The sequence below is a fragment of the Podarcis gaigeae genome (genome assembly GCF_964106915.1).
Source record: "Podarcis gaigeae genome assembly, chromosome: 5".
In the NCBI taxonomy this organism is placed as follows: domain Eukaryota; kingdom Metazoa; phylum Chordata; class Lepidosauria; order Squamata; family Lacertidae; genus Podarcis; species Podarcis gaigeae.
The window spans coordinates 39,953,228-39,980,178 of NC_139681.1; the positions used below are offsets into that span (position 1 = coordinate 39,953,228).

Genomic DNA, 26,951 nt, shown 5'->3' on the forward strand with positions numbered 1-26,951 from the left:
TAGATACAATGATCTTAATTTGTAACGCATGGTAGTTTTAAGATAACAAATATTTATATTCCCTGGTTTGTTTATAATTTGTTTTTGTTGCTACTGATGTAATTTATTCTGTAACCCCAGGTTGAAAGGTGGAATAGAAATAATAATGAATAAATAAATTTCAGATTGTGGCCATGAATTAAACAAATTAAGGTAGTTATTGATTTTAATGTGGTTTTGAAAAGCCATATGTGATTCACTTCAAGAAACGTTCCTTTAATTTCTCTAAGCATGTTCATCTTTAACTTCTATGCATCCTGTTATTGGGATGTCTCTATAGTTGTAGGACTCCCTTCCTTGCTGTCCTGATTTGTCGAAGACAAATTCGACAACCAGTCTTCCACACAGTGCCAGATTTACGTATAAGCTAAACAAGCTATAGCTTAGGGCCCAACTCTCTTGGAGGCCCCCCCAAAAATTAAAGAAAAAAACACACCTGGATGTACATTTCCAAAATATAAGATAAAAAACAAATAAAATAAAACCTACATACAGCAACAGTGTTTTATGTTGTGTAGGCTCCTATGATGTAAGTAATGAGCTCTGCCTGCTAGCCTGCTCCCTAAAGTATCACTCCTTTGCTCATTTATATATGTGCAAATGGCTTTAGATACCTATTAGGTCCATAAATTACCATACAGCATATATGCAACACAAAAAACAGTGGCAATGTGTTGTTGACAAAGGACAGCTGGACATATAAAAGGCCCCACTACCTTCAGTAGCTTAGGGCCTCATCAAACCTAAACCCAGCCTTGCTTCCACACCATGTTTTCTTTTGGACACAATGGTGGTAGACAACTCTGCACACTAGGCACTAATGGAACACTGCTTTGATCCTCCAGAGAAAGCATTCCACAAAATTGTAGTAAATAGCCTTTGGCTGAAATGATTCTATAGTATGAGTGTATCTCATGAGAATTTGGTGTTATCTTTCTGCTGCAACTTTAAATATAGCTGAGTTTATTCTACTTAGTTGTGGCCCTGAGCTTACAAGGGTGGAAAATCCCAAATGCACTTTTAGAATGAATCTCACTTATAGCTCTCTTAATGATGCATGATAGTATTTAACTCTTGCACAAAGCATCATTGTTACAGTACTTACAGGGACTAATTCATTAGAACGCTGGGTTTCAAAAAAGTCATACCTTTTTATGGCAGGAATTAACTGTATTAGTTTAATTAAGCAACAACGACAAGGTGTGTTATAAGATACCTGCATAGAGATAGCAATAAACAGCATTTTCAAACTGCAGCCTGCCGGTTGCTTGTAACTGACAAAAATGTCAGCAAAAGGTATTCCGTTCCTATAAGAACTGGATTGCTGTAAAGGTTACAGAAGCTGGCTGTTGATATAGAAACCAGATATCTCAAATGACAGCATTGCCATTCAAGTTATGTTGAACCATCAGGTCAGCCAACACCTTCCATTAAGGTAACACTGGGTGACCTTTATTTTTACGTTATAATCTCTCAACTCAGTAGGCTGTTTGAATACAAAATTGCTTCTCTTTCCCTGGCCCCCACCCCCCACCCCGCTCAAAACAGACTGCACTTTCCTGGAGCTTACTATTTATAACATTTCCCCTAAAACAATAAATAAAAGCTTTCTCCAAGACAAATAAGAGCAGGCACTTCAGTATTTATCTGCTGTGCAAGGTTTCTGCTTACTTGTGTGTGTATGCATGTGATCCTTGACCTGAAGTCTACAGTATGACAGTTCATTCTGCAACTTTAAGAAGGCAGTCGCTGCATCACAGTGCTGTTCTTTTTCCATTTTATAACATGCTCACAAATCAGGAATTTAGATAATAAATAACTGCAGGCTACATTTTCAACCAGTATTGCTATTATTTTGATAATGCCAAGGTCTATAGTGACCAGGGCCGTCTTAAGCATATCCAGCGCCGTGGTGCAAAGATCCCTCCGGCGCCCTCCCTTTCCCAGAGTTGTTGACCTTTTCCCAAGCCTCTGCGAGGATCGCTCTCCTCCTGCAGAGGCTTGGGAAGGAAGCTGCACGCCCACCAGCCATATGATTGATGGGGCACAGCTGGCGGGCATGCAGGGAAAGGGGAGGCAGCCGGCAAAGCCGCCAGCTCCCCTACTCGCTGGGGCGCCCCTGAGGCCAGCGCCCTGGCGCAATGCGCCAGTAACCCCAATAGAAAAGACGGCTCTGATAGTGACAAGCCACAATAGGGAAATAGAATAAAAAAGCATCATTTGCCACAACCCTAATCAGGAATGGCTCAGAATCAGGGTTGGTACAAGGTAACTGGGGGGCAGGATTGCAGGAGAGAGTGGTCTTGGGACAGCAGGGTGACAATCTGTTAGGTCCCTCCCTGGGACAAAATTCCTCACTTATGGCACACACACACACACCCCCGATAGTTTTGGCATTTCACAGGGTCCTGATGCAGCCCACCCTAGCCCAGGGGTCATCAGCTGGCAGCTCCACGAATTCCTCTCACCCATCATTGTGATCCAATCAGCCCCTCTGACACATCTCCTTGAATGACTCAGGACATCCATCTTGAATGTAACTACAGTGGTACCTCTAGAACAAACGGAGGTCCGTTCTTAACCTGAAACTGCTCTTAACTAGAGGCACACTTTCGCTAATGGGGCCTCTTGCTGCCACTGCACCACTGGCACATGATTTCCATTCTCATCCTGGGGCAAAGTTCTCAACTCGAGGTAACGCTTCCAGGTTAGCGGAGTTTAGAACCTGAAGCGTTTATTTCAGAAATAGACTGGAAAGAGAAGCTGCTGAATTGCAACTTATCACCAAACTTAAAACCATGGAGACACCTGGTCTGAACAAAGACCTTGGATTCTTATCTCATTATACATGACAAAGCCATTTTTCACCTTCTCACCCCTTCCTTTTTCCTGTAAGACCTATTGCAGTCGTTAAGAGTCGTCAACAGGCTCATCACAGCTATCTGCCAATCACCCATTCCCACCACCCTTCTGAGTAATACCCCTCCCCACCTTCTCACTATATAGAAGGGTCTGGAAACTTCTGTTTCAGTGTATCTGAAGAAGTGTGCATGCACACGAAAGCTCATACCAAGAACTAACTTAGTTGGTCTTTAAGGTGCTACTGGAAGGAATTTTTTTTGTTTTGACTATGGCAGACCAACATGGCTACCTATCTGTAACTGTAACCTGAGGTGTTTGTAACCCGAGGTACCACTGTAATGGGCAAAATTAGACCTGATGTGAAATAAATCTTTGCTTTTATTTGCAGATTTTTAAAATAGATGCAAACTGCATCAGCTGGGGATGTCCAGCTGGGGCAGTCCTGGGGGGAAATCCTTCTTTTGAAGCAAGCCTTTGTATCGGGCAATTCCTAGCTGACGCAATTTGAATTTTTAAAAATCTGCACATTAAATGCAAATCTGCACTTAGTATCAGGTGTAGTTTGGCCCTAGGAATCTGCTTACATTATCTAAGCATATGAGAACATTACCCAAGCAATTTGGGATTACTCTCACAAATCAATACCTTTATCTTGAAGCTGTTTACAAGCACAGTGAATCCAATGGTCTGGGATCAGTGCTAATGATTCCATTAATGACTTGTGTTTCAAATTAGAAAGAGACAGTGATATGCACTGCCTACATTTTTCTATCAATATTATATCTAAATGGAGAAAACACTGGCACTTTCTATGTGTTCAGCCCCTGAGTCTTTAGCCAATTAAAATTAGCGACTATTCACACAGATACAAACATAGTTTTTATAAAACAAAAAAACAAGATTATTTTTAACACTTGCACTGGGGGAAAAGACCCTGTCTGCAATATCTCTTGTTAATTTTGACATTCTTCCTCACTTAGCCTTCCTTGAACCCTGACTGTAGTACAGAAAGAAGTTAAGTGTAAAAGACCATGGATATTGACTGTTGTAGGAACCATCTGGCTGTGGCAAAAGATGGTAATTAATTTATACTCTTCAAGGTATCCTAGGGGCAGTGGTTACTTTAGTGAACATCTTTACTTACTTAGCATCTGGATATGACAAGTGATGAACAGATCCTGGTCTCCCTAGAAGCCCTGTAACAACTGAATTTAGTGCAGAAGCAAAAGTTCTTAAAAGAGAATTTAAAAGAGAAGCTTTGCCTATCTTTGCTGTTCTAACTTCTCATGTTCAGCATGCTCTCTTTCTCTTTATGGCTTCGTCAGGAAAGCACCAGGCTTCCTTCCTCTCTCAGGTAACCTATACACATACACAACAGTAAAGCTGAACCAGCATTACTAGTTGTTTCATGGCACTACTGTTCCCATTGCCATTCCTTCCATGAAATCATTAGCCAGTTGGGATCAGAGAAATGACCAAGGCTTTTGGCCCTGCTTACACAGTGCTATTTATTATTATTCCATTCATTTATTAAATTTGTAAACCACCCTTCATCCACAGAGCTCAGCACATAAAATTACACTATAAAAACACAAAATACATAATAAAAATAAGAACCAAAACAGCAAACAAATATCCCACCCCTGTTAACAGCAGTTCTGTGTGAAGAGCCCATTAAAGATGATCTCAACGGGGAGGTCTTCAGAGACCGGTGTCTCTTATTGCAAAGACAAATTCATCAGACATTTTGAAATTCTGCCACCTTTTTCTCCTGAAAGAGTCCCTCTTCTGCTTTTCTCTTCCTTTTTGCTGGCCCATTCTTATTTGTTCGTGAGATACAAGTGACACATTCTGCAGTCAATTCTGTTCTTGTTGGGATTGTAGATTTCATTATTGAACTGACCGTTTGATGCCTCTAGGTGCCCTGTTTATTGGACATGCATTCTGATAAGCCTGCACAAAGCTTATGGGAAGGTTAGACTGTGAGACTCTGGCCTTAATTGAGTATTCATTCTGATTTGTTGTCGAGAGATTATGCAATTATCATTGATCCAGGTTTGCTTGTAGGGTGCTTGCACGTCTTCCTATCAAACATTAATTCATCCATCCATCCCACTTTTCAGTGCGCTTCCCTGTCACTTTCCTAACTGCAACAAGTCTGTGTTTTTGTTTTTAAAAGTGGATTTGTTGCACCAGGGTGACAGAGTCCTTTAATCCACTTCATTTGAACACATATGCAATTAAATATGCACTTGAATCAGGGTACTTTCATGATCAAACTTTCTTTCTAGGGAACTCTCTGAACTGTAGCTTTGTGAGGGATGTAGGGGTCCTTCTAACTACTCCCAACACTCTTTACAAACTACAGGCCAGAAAACTTTCCAAGTGGTGGACTGGTGGATGCACCCATTTGATCTATGCCATTGGGATATGTTTTAGGTTTGGCCCTAAAGGAGTGATCAGCCAGCAATCAGGCTAGGCTGATTCAGGATACATACTCAGTGCTAGGCTCAATGTCTACTTACATTTGTAATAATAATAATAATAATTTATTATTAATATCCCGCCCATCTGGCTGGGTCCCCCCAGCCACTCTGGGCAGCTTCCAACAAAACACTAAAATACAATAACCTATTAAATATTAAAAGCTTTCCTAAACAGGGCTGCCTTTAGATGTCTTCTAAAAGTTTGGTAGTTATTTTTCTCTTTGACACCTGGTGGGAGGGCATTCCACAGGGCAGGCGCCACTACTGAGAAGGCCCTCTGCCTGGTTCCCTGTAACTTGGCTTCTCGCAGCAAGGGAACCGCCAGAAGGCCCTCGGCGCTGGACCTCAGTGTCCGGGCAGAACGATGGAGGTAGAGGCGCTCCTTCTGGTATACTGGACTAAACAATAAAGATGTGACCATTTTAATTCCAAAGTGTTGTTCTGTCATTATTGGTACTCTCACATCGCCTGCCCATCCCCCAGTGGGCTTGCAAAGTGTTCCGTAATATACAGTGGAAATTAATTTAGGGAAAGTCATTATAATGTTCTACTGTAGCCCTCAGCACTGGCCGTTGCCCAACGTAGAAACTCAGCATAGAGAAAATAACTAATCTGGGGCATGGCATTTTCATTTAGAATATGCACTTTCATCACTACAACTATGCATAACTAATTAACCAGACCTGAGGTTAGCCTTGTTATTAGTGGAGCTATTCCCTTTATTGTCTTGCAATAATATTTTTGCAATGTGTCTGTTGCATGCTGATGGCCATTTAAATGTCAGAAAGAAAAGTGACTGAGAAATAGAGGCTACAGGAATGCATTCCAATTGTCATTTCCCTGGGAAAGGTTCTCAGAATCTGACCTAATTTCCTGTATGTATCTGGAAGACTCTATCTCAGTTCTGGCAGAGAAAGGAAAACAAATTACTGGGACATGAAGACTGTTTACTTAAAAAACCCAGAAAAAACCCACCCACAATTTAGGTAAAAAGTCTGTAATGCCTATATCTAATCCAAGCCACCATCCATTATTAATATGAACAAAGACTTTCAAAAGTGAGGGTGGTCCCCAGAGCATACTGCTGCGCAAAATAAGGACCAAAGGTTAAGACATGCAAAATCAAGAGAGAATGTGCAAATCTAGCTCTTTAAAATCAACTAAAACTGGGTATCTTAGAAACACAGGAAGCTATGTTATACTGAGTCAGACCACTGGGTTCATTTAGCTCAGCACTGTCTATATATGGGTTTCTCAAACTTGAGTCTCCAGCTGTTTATGAACTACAACTCCCATCATCCCTAGCTAGCAGGACCAGTTGTCAGGGATGATGGGAATTGTAGTCCCAAAAAAGCTGGAGACCCAAGTTTGGGAAGCCCTGGGTTTGGCAGCAAATCTCCATGTTTTTTTAGAGAGGGGTCCCTCCCAACTGTACCTAGAGATACAGGAGACTGAAGCTGGGACCTTTGGCAATCAAATTCTGTCAGGATGCTGATTCCAAGGGGAATGCCCACAAAGCTGGGTCATTTACATATAGAGAAGTAGCTCCCACAGGGGAAGAGGAACATTAAAAAGGGCACAAAGAAACTCATTTATCCATGGAATGATTTTCCTTACGTTATAAACAGATCCTTAAATGAAAACCTGTTAGCAGCAAGCAGAAAACAAATTAAATTAAAGCTTATATGGGGCTTCTACAGATTCTTGGATATACAAACAAATGTTTGCCAGCTGTGATTTATCAGAACTAAGTTAAATGCAAGTACAATTGCATGATTTTCTTTCTCTGGGTGATAAGTAGAAAATACACAAAACTCATCTTTCTGTATCATGGTGAATAAAGGTCAGATTACAGTATAATAAGCTACTGTTGCTTTTGCCTAATCTAATCACTTTTGCCTGATACATAAAAAAGCAGGTAGGTTTACATACAGTATTTGAGATGCTGCATGGGCAATGTTTTACACCATTCCATAAGGCAAGCCTTTGTGTTGTTTTACTCACTACCAGTGGCATGGGGGGGGGGGGAGGCACAGGGGCAGTTGCCCTAGGTGCAAAATTGTTAGGGGTGCAAAACTTCAACACCTGGTGCTGCTTCTGGGCTTTGTTGAAAACAGATTCTCCAAGCGTGCCAGGAAGTGACCTCTCCAGACAACAGAACAAATCATTTCTTATCACTGTGGTTGCAATCTCCTGGGTGACACAGAAACCGCTAGGCAGTTGAATGTGCATGCTTACTCTGTCCATTTTCCTCCTCCTCACCACCACCTTCATTGTGGGCCCGGCCACTGGCAATCCATGCTACGCCACTGCTCTCTACATATGCTGAGACACACACACTACTGTTGGGTGTTGCAAACTTCTTTGGAGGGCATTTCAGAGCCGGGTGTGTGTGGGGGGGTGGAGAATACCTGAATCTCATGGGGAGTCACTGTTCCACATTAGTGGATTAGTGTGATAACACAGGTGCTGCACAGAGCAGGTTAGTTATCCAAATAAATTATAATGGCTTTCGGTCAGTGGTGCACATGCAAAGCATCCCAACTCACCCAAAATTTGGTTCTTATACTTTCTTTCTTAGACACTGCTCCAACAGAATCCTTCAACAGTTCTTAAAAAACAAATTTAAGAGCAGGCTGCAGATCTAGCAGGATTGATGTTTAAATCAGAGAAAATCTGTATGCATGCTTTGTGGTGCCATTTTCTTGGGCCTTGTCCCAATGAGCCAAACTACAAAAAGCACCTTGAATACTTTCATAGTGGAAAGGCAGACTGTACTCTTTTTTAAAAAGAAAAAAAGAAAGAAAACTTTGCTTCTTACTTGCTTTAAATATGGGGCAATTTATAGAAAGGTGATAGTACGAAAAATGCATGCAGAGCAGAAAAAGGCTATATGATCTGAGAGATAAACCACTGGATTCCTTCAATATTGCAGAGGATGCCCAATAATAATAATAATTTATTATTATTTATACCCTGCCCATCTGGCTGGGTTTCCCCAGCTACTCTGGGCGGCTTCCAACAAAATATTAAAATACAATAGTCTGTTAAACATTAAAAGCTTCCCTAAACAGGGCTGCTTTCAGATGTTGGGTAGTTGTTTTTCTCTTTGACAGCTGGTGGAAGGGCGTTCCACAGGGTGGGTGCCACTACCAAGAAGGCCCTCTGCCTGGTTCCCTGTAACTTGGCTTCATTCATACTTCTAGGCATTCTGCCACTGCTTGAATGATTGTGTAGTTAAGTCAGCTCTGGAACCACCCAGAGCGTGGGAAGCGCTAGACAAGTGAAACACAGCCTATTTGCAGGACTTTTCCCTCATACTTCTAAGCTACAATTCCACAATGTTGACTCTGCTTTCACAAAGCCCCCTGCTCACTAGGTCTAGCAACACAGCCCTCAACATTCAATGTTGGACCCAGACAACAGAAACAAGAACCACCACCACAATGAAACTATAGCAGCAACTGGTCTAGCAAACAGAAAACCGAGGCTTTGTTAAGTAAAACATTTCCAAGATGATGAATAAAAAGTGCTAATCTTTGTATGATAATCCTTGATTATTTGATTGCATGCCTTTGGGAGCAGCTAGAAAATGGTAGACAGCATTATTGTAATGCAGACTTTCATTTGCCACCCTCTGCTTGTGTCTGACACTTCCTCTCCCTCAGAATGTGTTTAGATGTTGAATAATGCTATATTTCCTGGAGATCAAACCAGCACAATTCGGTTCCAACATTACTGGCCAGATTCAGTGATGTTCTGGAAGGCCCTCAACAACTTGGGTCTAGGATATCTTAAGGAGTGCCTGATCCCTTAAAGCATGGTCTGATCATGGAGATATCTGAGGGAGTCCCTGCTGGTGGTTTCCTACGGCTCAGAGGCAAGGATCATAACTACTAGAAGCTGGGCATTCAGTGTTGTGGACCCAACCCTGTGGTGGTCCAATCCTAGTGATTGAGAAGAAGAAGAAGAAGAGTTTGGATTTGATATCCCGCCTTTCACTCCCTTTAAGGAGTCTCAAAGCGGCTAACAATCTCCTTTCCCTTCCTCCCCCACAACAAACACTCTGTGAGGTGAGTGGGGCTGAGAGACTTCAGAGAAGTGTGACTGGCCCAAGGTCACCCAGCAGCTGCATGTGGAGGAGCGGAGACGCGAACCCGGTTCCCCAGATTACAAGTCCACCGCTCTTAACCACTACACCACACTGGCACTACACCACACTGAGATTAAACAGGTACCCTCTTTGCTGAACTTCAGGCCCATTACAAAAACTTAAAACAAAAAAAAATTCAGCAGGCATTTTAAGGCCTGTTTTTATGATGAATTTCAATTGTTCTCTCTCTCTTTTTAAAATATTTTATGTACACTGCTTAGGAATCTTGAATATGAAGGGGTACATAAATATTTGAAAGAAAATAAGACAATCTGAAGTCCAGACCAGAAGTCCCAACACCCATCTGGCAGCAGGAAGCATTCCATTACTTGGGAAGAGAATAAATGAGTCAGTGTGGGCTCCAGGAAAGAAGGAAGCCATAGGACCAAGTTATTGCAACACCATATCCTCCCCAGCTCTTAATTCAGTGTTTGCCAGACTCCTGCTGCTTCTTAAGCAATCTGTCCTGTTCTCCCCTGCCCCTCTACTCAGAGGGAGAGAGACAAGGCATTGCCTGAGGGATTAACTGTCCCAGGACTGTCCAGTGTAGAGGACATTACTTTATCTGACACCTCAAACTGAGAATGTGCCTCTGATTGAACCCCCACTGATCTGATGCTGAGCCAGAGCCAGAGCCAGAGCCTGCAGAACTGGACAACATCAAATTGGGTGAGGTTAACAGCAGATCCCAACCAGCCACTCTAATAAGGTGGTAATATCACTGCTACTATCTGTAATGTTTATTAAGCTGCAAATGCTGATTCATTTCCATTTTCAACTGCCCCAACCAAAAGCTAACTTAAACATTTGTATTTTCACCCTACGCCCCACAAGACACTATAGCTCCTGCAGTTTTTGCTTTAATCTAAGTCACATGCGAGCACATTTTGCATCAGTATACTGCCCCTGCCCCCCCCCCCCCCGTCTGTTGTGCTAAGTAGGACAACTGAACTTTTCCTAAGCTGGTTTCACAACTGTACTCCTCCAAGTATTTACACATTCTATTAAACAAGCCTTCTGCATTCAGGGTTGTCATTGGCCACAAATCAATATTTGTATCACACAAAATAAGATCTGGCTTTGGGGATGCTTGAACTATTTGCACTGGCCACTTTCCATTCATTTACGAAGTTTCAGCAGCCTGCCAAGGAAAGCCTATTCTGTTAGACATGTCGCTCTTGGCTGAACTTTGATCACTAATTCTAAAAATGCTGGTTGTTTTAATTCTTTATTGGACTGCATTGTTTGACATTTTTTCTCTTGCCGGAAGACAAAATGTGTAAAACACGACTTTCATGTAACTTTAGGTGCGCATCATGGTTTCTCCATTTCTCAAATCCCTACAAAGGGCTATCATCTCTGCTACACAATATATTGTCAGTTTTGTTGACAGCCTGACAGTACAAAGCTTGTATATTCTGTGTAAACTCTAGCTCGCCTTTCATATTATAATCTATGGTTGGAAACGTGTTACAAAATATAAGGTGGTTAACCTTTTTAATGTTTTTTGGAATTATGGTGCCTTGGCTGAGTAGCCCCAGTAGCTGGAAATGGCTGGGGAAAGCGATGTATACTACTGAAAGAACAACAGAAAAATTCATTGCGCCTGAGAAACCTATGTATCAATATATACATATAATACCACGCAGCCATTTGCAACAACATGACTTTGGCAAGGTCTTGTTATCTTTGATGAAGAGCGCTCTGATCACAGTTCTTATTACAGTTTCATATCACTGGGAAGCCTGCATCATTTATTCATATAGCTGTGTTGGACATGGAGTCAGCCTTGGAGCATGGAGCTATAAAAATAAGCTGTCATTCTTCAGTGGCAGCAGCGTCATTTTCTCTCCCTCTCTCTCGCATACCTGACACACATCCTTTTTTCAGTTTAAACCTACAGTGAGATTAACTCAGAGGTGTTTTCTTTTTCTTTTTTTTTTAAAAAAGCCCTACAGATTAAGACAGAGCAAACAAAATCCTCAAAGATTCCTCTTTGCCTTTTGCAACAGAGCTCTTCAGAAATGGCATGATCTCACACAGAATGCTATTACACCAACAGCCAGCCCTTTTAGCATGGAACATAGAGCAAACCTTGGTTACTGATCATAATTAAAAAGGAGGGACCTTAACCCCAAGTCTAGGCAGCGGTGGGGCTAGCCGCTCCGGCACCCGGGACGGCACACATGCCGTGCACCTGGGGGCAGGGAAATCCACCCAGGGGTGAGGCGATCGTACCCAGGGGGTGCAATCTGGCGTCGCCACAATCACGGAGGGGGTGCCATCCGGCATGGTGGGGATCACGCCAGGGGTGCCGCGATCTATGGCCGTGATCTTGCCAGAGGGTGCCATCTGACATGGCCATGATCATGCTGGGGGTGCCATCTGGACTGGGGCAACGGCACAACAGCGCTCCCCTGTGACTCCCAAACATAGCTCTGGGGAGCTGCACCCGTGCAGCTTGTCCTCTCCCCTGCCTGCCTCCTCCAGCTGGGAGCACAGGGGAAACAGCGGGGCAGCACAGCAAATGTCACCCCCCCCCCGTCCAGCTGGCACCAGGGGCAGGATGCACCCACTGCACCCACCTTGCTCCGCCTCTGAGTCTAGGTTCAGATGGTACACTAAAGTTTGGCTCATGCTGTGCTGCAAGGTCCTCCCAAGGCGCCAGCATGTTTGTGCATAGGCCATGGTTTGACTTACTGTGACATGTTAACCAGGCCAGTGTCTGGAAAATACAGAAGATTGCCATCTTGCTCCTTGTTGAAAGCCTATATTCTCCCTGAACTACATTTCTTTTCCAGCCGCTTGCCGGGGTTTCCTGCTGCACTTTATTTAATCGCCCATACGCACTTTTATCTTATCTTTATGCCATCTATACATTTGGTGTCAACATTTTCCTTTTTCTTTTTCATCAAACCTAATATATTTAAAACATATTGTGGCTGTGCTAAAAAAATAACCTATAAAGTGAAAAGCAGTGTAAGGCTAAATTGTGACAAAAGAACATCATCTAAAATGTGTGGCCAACTAGGAAGGTCATTAAAATATAAAAACATAATAAAACGTAAACATTAAAGAAAACCTTCCCTATACAGGGTTGGCTTCAGACAGTTTGTGGGTCTGATAACCTCATACCCTCCAACATTTATCCAATGAACATTACCTGGCATTGAAAATATTATAATGCCAGTGACAGATACGACCTGGGGCAGGGGAATTCAGAGTGCCATGACAAAAAAGGTCCTCTCTTTTATATTACTAATTGTTACTGTTGATGATGATTTATTACAAAAACAGATTCCTCACATTTAAGTAATTGAGAGGCATCTTGATAAAAAGTTGTCACACTTGACATAGATACTCTTTGTTATTATGTGAAACCCAATTCAGCCAACTTCATTGGCGTGCCTCATAATATACTATTAAATTCGGGGCAGCTAATCCTTCTGTTTGGGTTGAGGCTTTCTCCTTTGTGAATACAAACCATGCTTCCGAAAAAAGGGAACAGCTGGAGAAGGGCCACTGGGTAGACTGGTATGGCCTAGCCACACACTTTCCATAATCTTCAAAGACATAAAGGAATTTGACAATACAAGGTAAACATTTGCTCAGGGAAATCAGCTGAACTCAGCTCCCGGGAGCATATTTTTCAGATGCACAAATTATTTTCAAATGCTATAGGAAATATGTGGTTGGCTCATGGTAGAAATATACCATTTCAATGACTGGTAAGGAACAAGTTTCTTAACTTATATATAAAAGTATACATATGACCATGGAAACGATATGTCAGAGTAACTTTGAAAAGTTCTAATAATATTATTATTGGCCAATACCTGAAAAATTGAAGTAAGAACTAATTGAAAACATATTCTCAAGTGTCCCATATGGAAACATTTGTTGCCAAGAAAAATGTCATGAGGCAGAGTCTCACTTTATAAATTAGTTTCATTAGCACAGTACAAAAAATGTTTAGGTTGTCATTTATTTTCAATTATGTCGTAACAGAAAACTAGTAATGTGGTTCAATATCTTATATTTACAAAGGAAAGACAATAAAACTGGAAGGTCTATAAATGATAATTGTGTTGAGCTGGAAATACATATCCAGAACAATCAGGATATATGGACACTTTTAGTCATTCTCTTTACAAATTTCAGAAAGTAGCTTTGGAAAGACTAGTATCTGCACTAAAGTATAGTATCTGCACTAAAAGGCAACACATACAGTTAAACACAGGGGGTGGAAGACTGCCCCTGTTTCTATGACAACACTTACAGTAACAGTTGCACACACATTAATTTGATTTTATATGTGGAGCTATACTTGAGGCTGAGCCAAAATGGCCCTCCATTTTCAACAGCCCTTTCTAAAGCTTTCTCCAGTTCTTCTAGGAACCTTGCAAACAGCTACAAAATGCTGTCTCACCGATTTTACTGGCTCCCTATCCTTGACCCCACATGATAGATATTATTTTTGCAAGGGTCGCAAATGTTCAAAAGCGTTAACTTTTGCAAAAGCAAAGTGTGTTGGCTTTCAAAAATACAATTAGTGTAATATTCAAAAGTAATGCTAGGTCATAATATTGCAATATATGGGCTACATTCTGTTAACTTCATGGGTATAGAAAGTGGGAGGAGAAGTGTTATAAAATCAAGGCATATTAGATCATATTAATCAGACATTTAGTTTTATGGTGGGTTGCAAAGAAAGTCTGTAGTTGCAGAAATGAGAGGGCAGGGCAGTATCTACCCAGTAATTTAAGCAGCAGGTGTTTGATAGAACTAATTAAACCATCAGCCCCGCGTTGCACATATTGATTTTTATGTTGTGAATCAGTTTCAACCTTCCCATATTCAACATGCTCCCTCTTTTTTGATCTTTCTAAACATTCACCACAAGGCAATTTTGTATACTGTAAAACAATTTTTTTGCATAGCAAAGGTTGAAAAGCAGCAGTATAGCTCATCATTCCAGTCTCCTACTGGTAGAAAAAATGAACTAGATGATGTCACTTGTTCCTCGATATAAAGTAACACACACAAATTAGAGCAACCTGGCAGGGCATCGTAGTTCTGAGACTGTACGGTCCAATATAAAATTCATAAAGCATGGTTTAGGTTCTTAATACATGTGCATTGGTTGCTGCCAAATGCATGCGGCTTTGAGAATTGTTCTGTCTAGGTATTCCTGGCAGGGGCAACAGCAGGACCCTTCTGAAAAACATCTCATGGGGGCAGAGGTTCTCGGCAAGAGTGATTGAAAATAAATAAATAAATCCAAGACGTTAAACAACGAAGTTGCGTTTTTAAGAAGAAAAAGCTTGTTCTAGTAAAATGATACTAATGAATAAATGGTCGACATAGAAAGAAACTGATGTTAATCGGTGTGAACTCTTTCCCCCTCTGTGTTACAGAGCGAAAGAGAGAGAGAGACTGGAGAATTCATAGACAGCCTTTAAATATTACTCCACCTGATCGTTAACAGAAAGTGGTGGGAGAAGGAGCATCCATTGCTAGCCATTTTCCACGAGGGGAAAATATGTCAACACCGCAATCCTATACATATCTGCCCAGAGGTAAGTACTATCATGAATATAATACATAACCAATGAGAAGCTTTTTATCAACAGAATCACCTATAATTCTAGTTTAGACACCTCCAAAGGGCTATCAAAAACCAATGCGTGTTCCAGGGAAATGTCTGCCCTTAAGCATTGTTGAATTTAAATGGAAAGTTTTGGTAGACATTTGATGGACGAGGCTGCAGAGCTGGAATTCATCAGCAAAAGAAACGAGTATTTCAGGGATCGTTCTGAGAAGAAGTTACTCTCTTTACTCATCATATGTCTCCTTAAGCACTTGGGAGTATTAAAATACCTTTATGTCATCTTTCAAACACCTCTCCCGAATAAGTCAAATGTACCACGCAGGTGCCACTGGCTTACAGCTTAACTAAGTGAAATGGGGGGGGGGAGAGACTCTAACATCTAATATTTAGGCTCCAGTTTGAATCTGGAGATGTGTGAGCATCTCAGAAAGATAGAAATCGACCTGGCAGCCAGGAAAGACCAAAACAAAAACCCAAACTAGTCACCATCATTCACCACACTGCTAAAATCATACTGTATGTTTCCCCTGACCCGGTTCCTTCCAGAAGTTGTTGAATCGTAACACCTATCATCCCTGACCATTGAGCCATGCTGACTGGGGCTAATGGAAATTATAGCCCTATATATAATTGAAGTGTACCAGGTTGAGAAAAGCTGTTCTAAATAATACCAAAGATGGGAATATGTTACCGTGTGATTAAACAGCAGTCGTGTGTTATGCTGTCCTCCACAAACACGCCACTTTCGTCATCCGTTTCAACTAGGCGTCCATCGTGGTACCAATGCACTTGTGTAGTATTATCGAGGTATGTTGCTGTACACTGAAATGGCAAGCGGTCGCCGTGGAAAACCACCTGTCTCTGGGATGGTATCAATTCAAATAGAGGCAGCTCCAGCGGTCCGGCTGTAGGTGAGAGCATAAAGGAAACAATTCGTTTATTGCATTGTTCATGCATTGTTAGTGATGAGGAGAGGAGAGGAGCAGTACTAGAGTCAGCAGAAACAATAACGGACAAGTACATCTTCAAAGTGCTATTCTACACATGTCTACTCAGCAGCAAGTCCCTCTGAATTTAATGGGGTTTACTTCGAGCTAAATGGGTACAGGATCGTGCCCATCATTTCTTGTCACTAGAATGAAAATACCAAGTTTGTTTTTTAAAGATACAGGGTGTATCTTCCACAGATGCAATTACTGTGTATATCCTGTGCCCCATGTCAAGAAGAGGGCTCACAAACATAGTTGCCAAGTGGTCAGCAATGTCTATAAATCTTCGTATGGCAGGGATCTGCGAACTAGATGAGTAGTACCAAGTGGCAGACCTTACAGTTCCTAGTAAATTCTGTATGTGCTGCTGAGAACTTTGAAGAAGCTCTTTTCCATCCTTGAACAATAAGGTTTGCTGAAACGAAACACATGCCCATAAGCTACACACACATTCCATCACATTGTCAGTTTGGCAGTTTTCACTTCATTCTGTAAACTAATCCAAGACAATTATACTATGATTGGTAAAAGACTGCAGAAAGTAAAGTGTTTGTGCCGAGAGTTATGATTATGAGGGGGAAACATGTTAGAATCACGTGATCAAGTCAACCCACCTGTGATTAACACACTGCTGATTTCAGTGTAACGTTAGGTTAATGTGCAATCTTTTTGCAAAAGGCCCAATAAATGGAAATACCTTGTCCCTCCCTCCCTTCTACTTTCTCTCCCTTTCCTTCTTATTGCCCAGGCTGAGAACAGCTGCCACAATAATATAAGCTAATGCACACAGCATTATATTTTCAAGGAAGGAAGAAAGCACTTTCAGCTCAAGGGTCAAATACTGTGACTCGTACTAAGCAGTAATTTTATTCCACATTTAGCTGCACTGATTGTAATAAATCTACAAACAACACAGCAGTGCTGATTTAGATGGAATGGCTAAGTCTCAAGCTCTGCATTTTTAATTTTGTGAAGATAATGATAACATTTATTCACTTGGTTGTACCTTTCAACGGGTACATATTTTTATCCTCAGGTCTTCTGCTTATAAAGGAAATGTTTTAGTGCTTCCAGTTCAGCATAAAGTGGAAGCACCTTTGCATCTTTTCAGATTTAGAGGATGGAAGCAATTCTTCTCCAATTAAATGATAAATAAATAAATGTACATCAGCCTATTAACACTTAACAGGCACAAGACTAATTGAATGGAAGTCAATTGTTGAAAGTAATGAACATGATCAATGTATATGTTTTTCTAGTATTTACACATATTTATAATAAATTTGGCTATTTTGACATCTCTTGACAAACAGAAAGGCAAAAGTGTCTATAGTCTATTTATTTATTTATTTATTTATGCATGCATGCATGCATGCATGCATGCTTTTCCAGAAGACGTGTTGAACTATCAATATAGCAAAAGTTAATACTATAGCTCTGAGTTTTTCAATCTTTTGGGGTCTACGGCTCTCTTGACCAACTACATTTTTTTCTGTGGCACCCCTGTGGGTCTCAGAAGCCCAGTTCTGTCACCCCCTGCCTCCAGAGTCAGCAGCCCCTCACCCTTTTCAAACACCCTCCCTTGTGGAGCATTCTTAAACTCTCCCCTCTCCCTGGGAGTCCTCTGAGCAGCCGCTAGTCTCTGAGCTGCCCTCCCCACCCCAAAGAGAGGTGTCTCCTCCCACTGCCCCAAAGGGGCCTGGGAAGCACCCCTTGGCCAGCCTCAGAGGCACCATTCGCCTGGGGAGCTTGTGGTCAGGGCTGCTGCAACAGTCACACAAGCCTTTGGAAGACAGAGAGGTAAGAGGGCATTAAAAGAAGAGAGGGAAGGAAAGAGGGACAGAGGCCAGTGTTGCCCGTGGCACCCCTGACCATCATTCAAGGTAACCCAGGGTGCCATTACACACTGGTTGAAAACCACTGTTCTAGCTTATGTTGAACACCTTAACAATACACTAAAAATCACATTTCCTGTTTTGACGGAGATTTATAAATGCCCAGAATTGTTTATACCCCACCCATCTGGCTGGGTTTCCCCAGCCACTCTGGACAGGCTAGAGGAGATGGCATTTTCCATTGCAGCAACCAGGCTACGAAACTTCCTATCCCTGTGACACTGAGAATGTATTGACACTTCCTCTTGTTCTGCTGCATTCCCCTAGGGAAAACCACTCTTTAGTGCTCAATCAGAGCAAACAGCAATTTGGATTCTTCCCAGATTGACATTTATTCCACTCTATTGCTGAAGAGCAGCTTTTCCCTTGAAAAGAAGCGGAGCAAGGAGGAAACCACACAGACCCATGCCTAGAAAGTGTGGGTCAAATGGAAAATTGTTTGGAGCTGTGCTTTTTAGGCATGGCACAAGGTGAAATGTGAAAGAGCCCTGAGTTGACATTTACAGTGCAACCATAAGCATATCTACTCAGAAGAAAGCTTCATTTAATTCAACTGAGTTTATTCCTAAGTGAGTTGGGTTCGGTCTGCAGACTTAGACATCAAGCAGAAACCTTATGTTTTGACAGGTCCATGGTCTTCCAGTTCCTGATTTTGTTTACTTCCAGGCTGTTTTAAAGAAGGATTTAAGCAGCAATGTTTATTTTATTATATTTTAATACCTGATGTTTTAAATTTGGTGAATTAAGCCACCATGAACATTTTCTGTAGAAATATTTTAAGTAAATAAATCATTATATTGTGGCTTGGAACACAGCAAATGAATGAAGTCCGTTTTGCTGCCAATACAATGTATTCTTTTCTTGGTTCCTGCTGAATACAATCAGTCCAAGTAGCCAGAAAGCCATATTCTTAACTATAGTGATGAAAATTGGCAAGGGATACAAAGTGTTCCTCAGTGGGAGCAGAAAAAATTGGACGGGCCCTTTGTATTCAATCTCCAAAAACCCAGCTATAATTGACTTGAGTCCTAGAAATACCTTAGCAGAATGTGGAAATGAAAGATAATGCTAGAGTTAGAAAAAATTCAGAATTTGATATACGACACAGAAGTAAATAGCTTGCTTATAAGTTATTTGCAATGGATTGTATTGAATGTTAGCCATACCCTGAGCAGACCTAACATGCCCATCATCAATGGGTCTACTCTGAGTAAAGGTTAGTTGGAGACGGTCCAATGAAACTCCCATAGCATGACACTAAGGTTGTAGTCTTATCTTCATTTACCGGGAAGTAAGCCCCACTGAATGGCCAGAGACATGTAAAAGTGCATGCACATTCAGCTGTGTTTCACAATGCTGCTACAAATTAAATAAAATTAATACATTTGTCAGAGCAACAGAAACAAGTAATCTGAAAGTTCAAACCAAGCCCTGAGGTCAACGGAGACCCTTTTCTTTATGACCCTGCAAGCTGAAATATGGTGGGTTGTCACAAGAGACTTCTTAATAGCGGTCTTCTGTTTATGGAATGTCATCTGCAGTGTGATTCATCTGGTGCCTACTTTAACACCAAGATGCCAGCCAAATACCATTTGATTTGCACAAGTATTAACCTCCATACTTTTAATCTTTGATAGAACGGTATGCTTTACCATGATTTCATAGGATGGCCGAATCATAGATTTGTAGAGTTTAACATTGTGAAACCAGTTAGGGCTCGTGTCTGCCCTTATTTTTAGACTTCTCCAAATTAAAAATTGTTCTTAGCGTTAGTGTTGCCATTTAAAATATTATTTTTGTATATTTTGCAACTTTAAACAGTTTTTATCGCTTTTGTACCCAGAGAATAATTGCCATTGGGAGACTGCAATCTCTTTGTAATGTGTAATATAAACATCAACTCAGCCTCTGGCAGCAAACCTGGGCCTTTTCGTAGGCTCCCCCTTTTCTCTGCACACCTCCATCTGTTTTTAATACTGCAAATGGCACAACAACTTTTCTCAAAATATAATGCTGTCATTTGCATTAAGACATTTCCATAAGTCTGCTGGTGTGTTTCCCAGCACAGTATTTTCGCACCTGATATTGTGAAAGAAATATTAATTAAAACCGGGAAGAGGAGACCTGAGGATTCAATGAATTGGCAAATTGATGAGGAGCTGTAGTATCATGAAAAGCCTTTTTATTCGGCTCCGTCACTGAATTTAATGTAGTACAGGCATATGAGTCGGGGAACCCCCAGACATATGCAACAGCCCTCGAGTTACTCGGTTTTCTGACTAAGTGCAAAGCAATGATTCCTTACTATGGGAATCAGGAACAGAGTTTAACCACAGGCTGATCCTTTTTTTTTTTTTTTTCTTTCTGAAATCTAAGTTGCCCTAACATTCTGCTATACCCAGCATTTTAGCCCCTAGTTCTGCACTTCCTAAAACTCAGCTTACAAATTGTACACAAACCTAACAGCCCAGTTGGAGCTTAAAAAGCCATTTCTAGTGAGTAGAATCAGGAGTGGGAAGGCAAAGAGGAGGAAGAATTTGCTTAATCCTTTCCCTGCTCATTCATTCATTCATTCAAGTTATTTATATCTTGCCTTTCCTCATATAGTTCAAGGCAGCTCATGAACATAATAAAACAAAAACAAAATAGCAATGTGCGAAAAGAACAAACAACAATAAAGGCCAGCATTAAAACAGTTTAAAAACATCATCCAAAAAGCACAATACACAGCCATGGGTAAAACACACAGAGACACACAAAAATATCATTAAATTATTAAATATCACTTTGCTAAATCAAAACCAGCCATCACTACTCAGATTTGTGTGTGTAGTTTGTGTTTTCAGATGCCAAGCTGCACAAATATGCCCAATATCTGACCTTAAATTTTAAACCTAGCTCATCTGATAAGAGCCACATAACACAGGAATCAACTGCCCACTGAAAGTTCAGACATATTTAATTGTAGATATATACCTAAAGTATAAAAGTACAACTAAATTTTGGTACCCAGCAGATAAATCATTTATAGAAGCAAATGAAGTGTTTCCTAATATCTATTCATAAAGGGGTGGGGAGAGAACCTTACCACATTGCTGCATTAGATTTGTAGCAGACTCTCTCTAGGGTGTACAAGTCCTTTTTATAAACCATGACAGAATGGATGTCAAAAATGATTTAACATTTACTTGCCTGTTAGTCCCTTAATGCTAATAAAACACAATGCCATTCAAAATCATTTCCATTTGGCTGATTAGTGTAAGCTCTAAACAACATAGCGAAACACAGCTTGAGCAAACCTCACACGTTCTCTTCCATTATAAATGCCTCAAAAACAAATGCACATGGTTTTGTTTATCGGCAGCTTCCTAGAGAGTGTACCATGTCAAGTGAATTTATTTGTAATAGATCAGCATCACATTGGAAAGATTAGCCCCTTTTCCTGAGACATTCCTGGAGGCCAAACAAGATCATTCATACACTAAACAACAGTCAGCTTGCCATGGAGAAATGCATACAGTTATGTAGCTGTGGAAACATTTTGAGGAAGTAGAGTATCTTAAATAACCACGGACTGCTTATCTGCAAGTCATGTTCCTTGTTCCACCTTCTCTTCCAAATGGCTTTATTAGTGGAGGCAGGAGGGATGTATTTTGAGGATGCAAATGGTTTATATGGGGCAGGGGCACAGAGTAAAAAGCATCTAGGGTGGGGCTTGGATCTGAACCATAAAAGCTAAAGGGACCCCTGACCATTAGGTCCAGTCGTGACCAACTCTGGGGTTGCGACGCTCATCTCGCTTTATTGGCCGAGGGAGCCAGCGTACAGCTTCCGGGTCATGTGGCCAGCATGACTAAGCTGCTTCTCGCTAACCAGAGAAGCCCATGGAAACGCTGTTTACCTTCCCGCCAGAGCAGTACCTATTTATCTACTTGCACTTTGACGTGCTTTCGAATTGCTAGGTTGGCAGGAGCAGGGACTGAGAAACGGGAACTCATCCCGTCACGGGGATTCGAACCGCCGACCTGCTGATCAGCAAGCCCTAGGCTCTGTGGTTTAACTCACAGCGCCACCCGCACTGAACCATAGAGGGAAGCAAAATGTTAAAAGCTCCCACGTCTCCCGCCATGGTTCCAACCTGAATTAGGATCCCAGAGTCTGCTCACTAATGATGATGGTGATGCAACTGGTAATTGTGTGACTTGTATCATATCTCCATCTGTGTGACTCCATCTCTCCCTCTGCTATTTTCCCCAATGCAGAGACCCATCTATGTTGCCTATGTTAACTTTTTAAAGGCACCGGGTACATCAATGCTACAATATAAAGCAGCATCAGCAAGGCAAATTCTAAAAGCAGAGAACAGAATAAGGTAACATGAGAATGCTAATTCAATTAATTATCACCCTTATTCATAAATTATTTCCTTCAAAGGTGATTGCTTTAGAGTGCATGCGTATGTTCATGATGAATTCAGGTGCTCACTCATACGGAAGCAAGCTGTGTTACAAGCCAACAAACTACTAGAGCATGAAATACAACATCAATATTTTTATAAGCTTAACGGAGTAACTTGCCAAACTTCTATGGTTTAAACATTGCTAGATATGAAAAACATTTTAATTTATTTTGCTGTTGACATCGTTGGTCTTGGCTACAGTACTGATGGACAGGCAATAGCCTATGGGACTAGCACAAGACCAGAGATGTTATAATGTAAATTGTCCTTTCCAGGTTCTCTCCAGATTAATGCCGAAAATCTAACTGCACTTTACAAGCACCACTAAAGTCAATGGAATGTACTTCTGAGTTTTAAAAATGTATTGTAAGGATGGCAAATGAACTAAGCATCTGTTTACGATTCATGCCAAACAAGGAATGAAAAGGCATTTCAGCATCATGTACGACAGCAGTCAAAATATGAGCATATGGCTGGAGGCTGGAGATGATGCTGCCTTTCCATTTCCAAAGCAGCCTTCTGATCTTCTGAACTATAATAGAATGTAATTTTTTTGTTTGGCAAAGAGCGACATAACACCATACACTCCTTTTTTTAATTTAAAAAAATATATTTTATTAAAGCTTTTTCATACTGCAATAAAATAAAAGAATCTAATCTAAATAAGAACAAAAACAGAGAAAGAAAAAAGAAACCTCAATGGTAGCTCTTAACCTTAGTCTCACACAGAAAGGGGTGAACCCTCCCCAGCTCTCACCTGGGGGCTTTCCTTTCTTCTCAATAGTCTCTCACCCTGGGAGGTATTCTCTTCCCTGCCTGTCACTCAGGGTCCTTCCACCAACCAGCCACCACCTTAATGTGTGTGCACCCCCATTTTTAAGGCACTTGAGTCCCCTATTAATTATATCTGAAGCACTTAAAATGCGTTTGCTTCTTTTGAATATGCTTGATTGTGGCTTGGGGGGTGAGGAAGAGAAGAGAGTTAGATGAATTATCTTCAACTTGACTTCAGCTTGTCTGGCCTGTAACTTTGCTTTTTCACGTTCCCACTGACGTCCGCAGGACTACTCCCTAAATTGGTCTTTAATAACATGATTGATTCTGTGTGGTGACCTCCTGGAGGTTCCTGCTCACCTTGCTCTTCTTCTGTGGACTGAATCCTGACAAATTAACCTTGGTTTTTAGGTTACATGTACACTAATGCAAACCACTACTAACACAAAGTTCCCTCAGAACCATGGTTTGCAAATGTTTTCAAACCATGGTTTCAGTCCAGTGTGTTGATCCCTTCCACTGGCTTGCATGTAATGCATTATAGCTAAACTGGCAAGGGAGGGGGATACCAGTCTGGAGAACAAAGAGAGGCTGGAGCTTGATTTGGACATCATGGTTTGCAGATACCCAAGTGTTATATTTGTGCTGGCTCACATATTTCAGGTATTTCTTGTTTTTCAATGGCACACCCCCCAACTATTTATCTATTCATCCACAACAATAAACCTGAACTTTTCTACATTAGAATTATCTCATCTTTTAAGTCTGTGTGCTTTTGCAAAGGAAAACCAGAGTTACTTCTTGTTAATCGCTTGATTTATTGTATTGCCAATGGGGCTTTCTATCTGAACCTGCTATGCCTGCAGAGTGTAGCATGTACTGCTGACAAACGTGTGAGTTAGAGTTCTAATATATGTATACAATCTCAGTGGGAGAGAAATATGCATGGCTAAACTCAGTGGAAATAAGCTGGAAGACACTAAAAGTAAAGAACCGGTCCAGTAACAAAGCAGATGAAAAAAAAAATGGGAGTAGGGACAAAGAAAACAAAAACGGACTGTGTTTTTTAACAGAGATCTACTGACAAAGTGGTGGGTGGGTGGGTGTTTGTGTACACACACACATGACATACACCAGAGGACAACTTATGTTTTGCAGTGCACTGCCTAGGATTCTCCACAGAAGGTTTATAGAATGCTAGGGCATATGAGAAATGCACTCAGTTGAACTGAAAAGTGATGCTAAATTCCAGTAACTAATAAAATGTTAGTCTTAACATCTTTTCTAGAATATTTATGATGCAGCGCCTGTGCGGTATCAAATGTACCAGCATTTATCAATTTCTTCTACAGCTACAAGCACACCTAAGCACATATCCCTATGGTTTGCTTCCATTAAAATAATGATCCCTCATTTTCTGCCAATTCCATAATACCAATGAGAAAGGGGGTTGCTTCCAAGTCATTTTAATAGCCACTTCCATCTTAATATTCTCCTGTCAGCCACACTGTCTTACACTATCACAAATTAAATGGCAACCTCCTTTTTTAATCTTTCCTTTTAGTTTGAAAAATTGCCATACATAAATGCCAGCCCTTTCCCCCCATGAAATAATTTATTCCTCATGTACAGGGAAATGCAATCATTCTGGAGGCAATAATGTTTGTTTTTAAAATAAATGTATCTGATTTGAACACTCTAAATTCTGAAGGGTGGCAAAAGGAATTCCCATCTTTTGTGACCTTATGAAATAGTTTATATTTATGGTTCTGAGTTAAGGCTATTGTGTTACATTTGAGCCCTGCCCCAAGCTGAGGAGAAAAACGAGGAATAACTTCTCAAACCTGATGTATCCTGTCCTTCACCTCCCCTCACCCCCACCCCAGATTTGGCTTAAGATGTGAACTGGCAATCTGAGACTTCAGCCATAGTCATCCATAACCTTTTACACAACAGATGAAGTTTTACACAACAGGCAAAGTCAGACTGAAGCCTGGTTCACATGTAACACTAAGTTAAACCATGGCTAAATGTGATTGAGAGAGATGTAGTCTGAGCAAAACTGCAACCACTTCACTCATTCCCCAGTGCTGTTGTACCATCTAAAGATAAACCATGGCTTAGCATTATGCCCAAATTGGGATGATGATAATTATTATTATTATTATTATTATTATTATTATTATTATTATTAGTGACAGCAGTCACGAAATTAAAAGATGCCTGCTTCTTGGGAGAAAAGCAATGACAAACCTAGACAGCATCTTAAAAAGCAGAGACATCACCTTGATGCTTTTGAATTATGGTGCTGGGGGAGACTCTTGAGAGTCCCATGGACTACAAGAAGATCAAACCTATCCATTCTTAAGGAAATCAGCCCTGAGTGCTCACTGGAAGGACAGATCCTGAAGCTGAGGCTCCAATACTTTGGCCACCTCATGAGAAGAGAAGACTCCCTGGAAAAGACCCTGATGTTGGGAAAGATGGAGGGCACAAGGAGAAGGGGACGACAGAGGATGAGATGGTTGGACAGTGTTCTCAAAGCTACCAGCATGAGTTTGACCAAGCCGTGGGAAGCAGTGGAAGACAAGAGTGCCTGGTGTGCTCTGGTCCATGGGGTCACGAAGAGTTGGACACGACTAAACAACAACAACAACAACAACTAATAATAATAATAATAATAATAATAATAATAATAAATTATACCTCGCCCATCTGGCTGGGTTTTCCCAGCCACTCTGGGTGGCTTCCAGCAGAATATTAAAATATAATCATTCATCCACTATTAAAAGCTTCCATAAAGGTAGTGATTTGTTTCACTTCATCCAAACCTCAAGCTATGGTCAAGGCTTCTTCTTGGCTTGCTGATCATGATGTGTTGGGCGTGGGGTGGACAAATCAAGTCTCCAAGTTTAGACATAATGCTGAGCCAAATTATGGCTGAGCTCCAGGAAGCGTGGCAATAACAGGACCCAGGGATGCGTAAAGCAGCTGCAACCTTTGCTCAGAATACCTGCATGCTTGCTTGTTCACTCTCAGCCATGGTATGGCTTGGCATTATGTGTGAACTGGGGATGAGTGTTGTCAAGTACAATTGTAGTAGGTTGTGTCGTGTGTGGTAAAGGAATCAGCACAGTATTTTTACATTACTGTGTGTATTTTTGTTATCAGGCCTTCAAGCCGATGACAGATCCCACCCTTACTTTTCCTTTCCCAGCTCTGGTTTGGCAAGGTGAACAGTAAGGAAACAGGAAACAGACTCCTGGGCAGGCATCCTAAGAGTCTCTAGGAAACTAGGAAAACAAGCTATAGAGCTACCTGTGGATGAATGAAGATATAATGGGCCTCCAGGAATGTGCAAGACAACTGTCAAGTGCATGAACATCACACACTAGAGAAACAAAACTTGGCAGCCCTTTAGGAGTAAGGGCGTACCCCATTAGCACTGTATAGCATTTCCCTTCCTCACTTTGATGTGTAATGCCTTGAGCACAGAGTAGCTACTGCCCTTGACACTGCCAGTTACCACAGTTCTATAAAGATTTTGCAATTATGGTTTATACGACTATAAAAGAAAGTGCATTGGCGTGAAAGGTAATCTCTGGGAGAGTAGATACCAACACAGCAAATATGAGTAATAGCTGTCTTGTTTGGATGAAATTCCAACTGAGAACGGCATTAAA

At 41.2% G+C, this 26,951-nt stretch overlaps 1 protein-coding gene across 1 annotated transcript in view; it reads right to left on the reverse strand.

Moving 5' to 3' along the window:
- Positions 1 to 26,951, reverse strand: part of ADGRA1 (adhesion G protein-coupled receptor A1) — a 313,190-nt gene that overhangs the window by 154,577 nt on the left and 131,662 nt on the right. Inside the window, exon 8 of the mRNA XM_083740999.1 lies at positions 15,843 to 16,056. Coding sequence (XP_083597125.1) covers positions 15,843 to 16,056 — 214 coding nt within the window. The remainder of the gene's footprint in view (positions 1 to 15,842; positions 16,057 to 26,951) is intronic.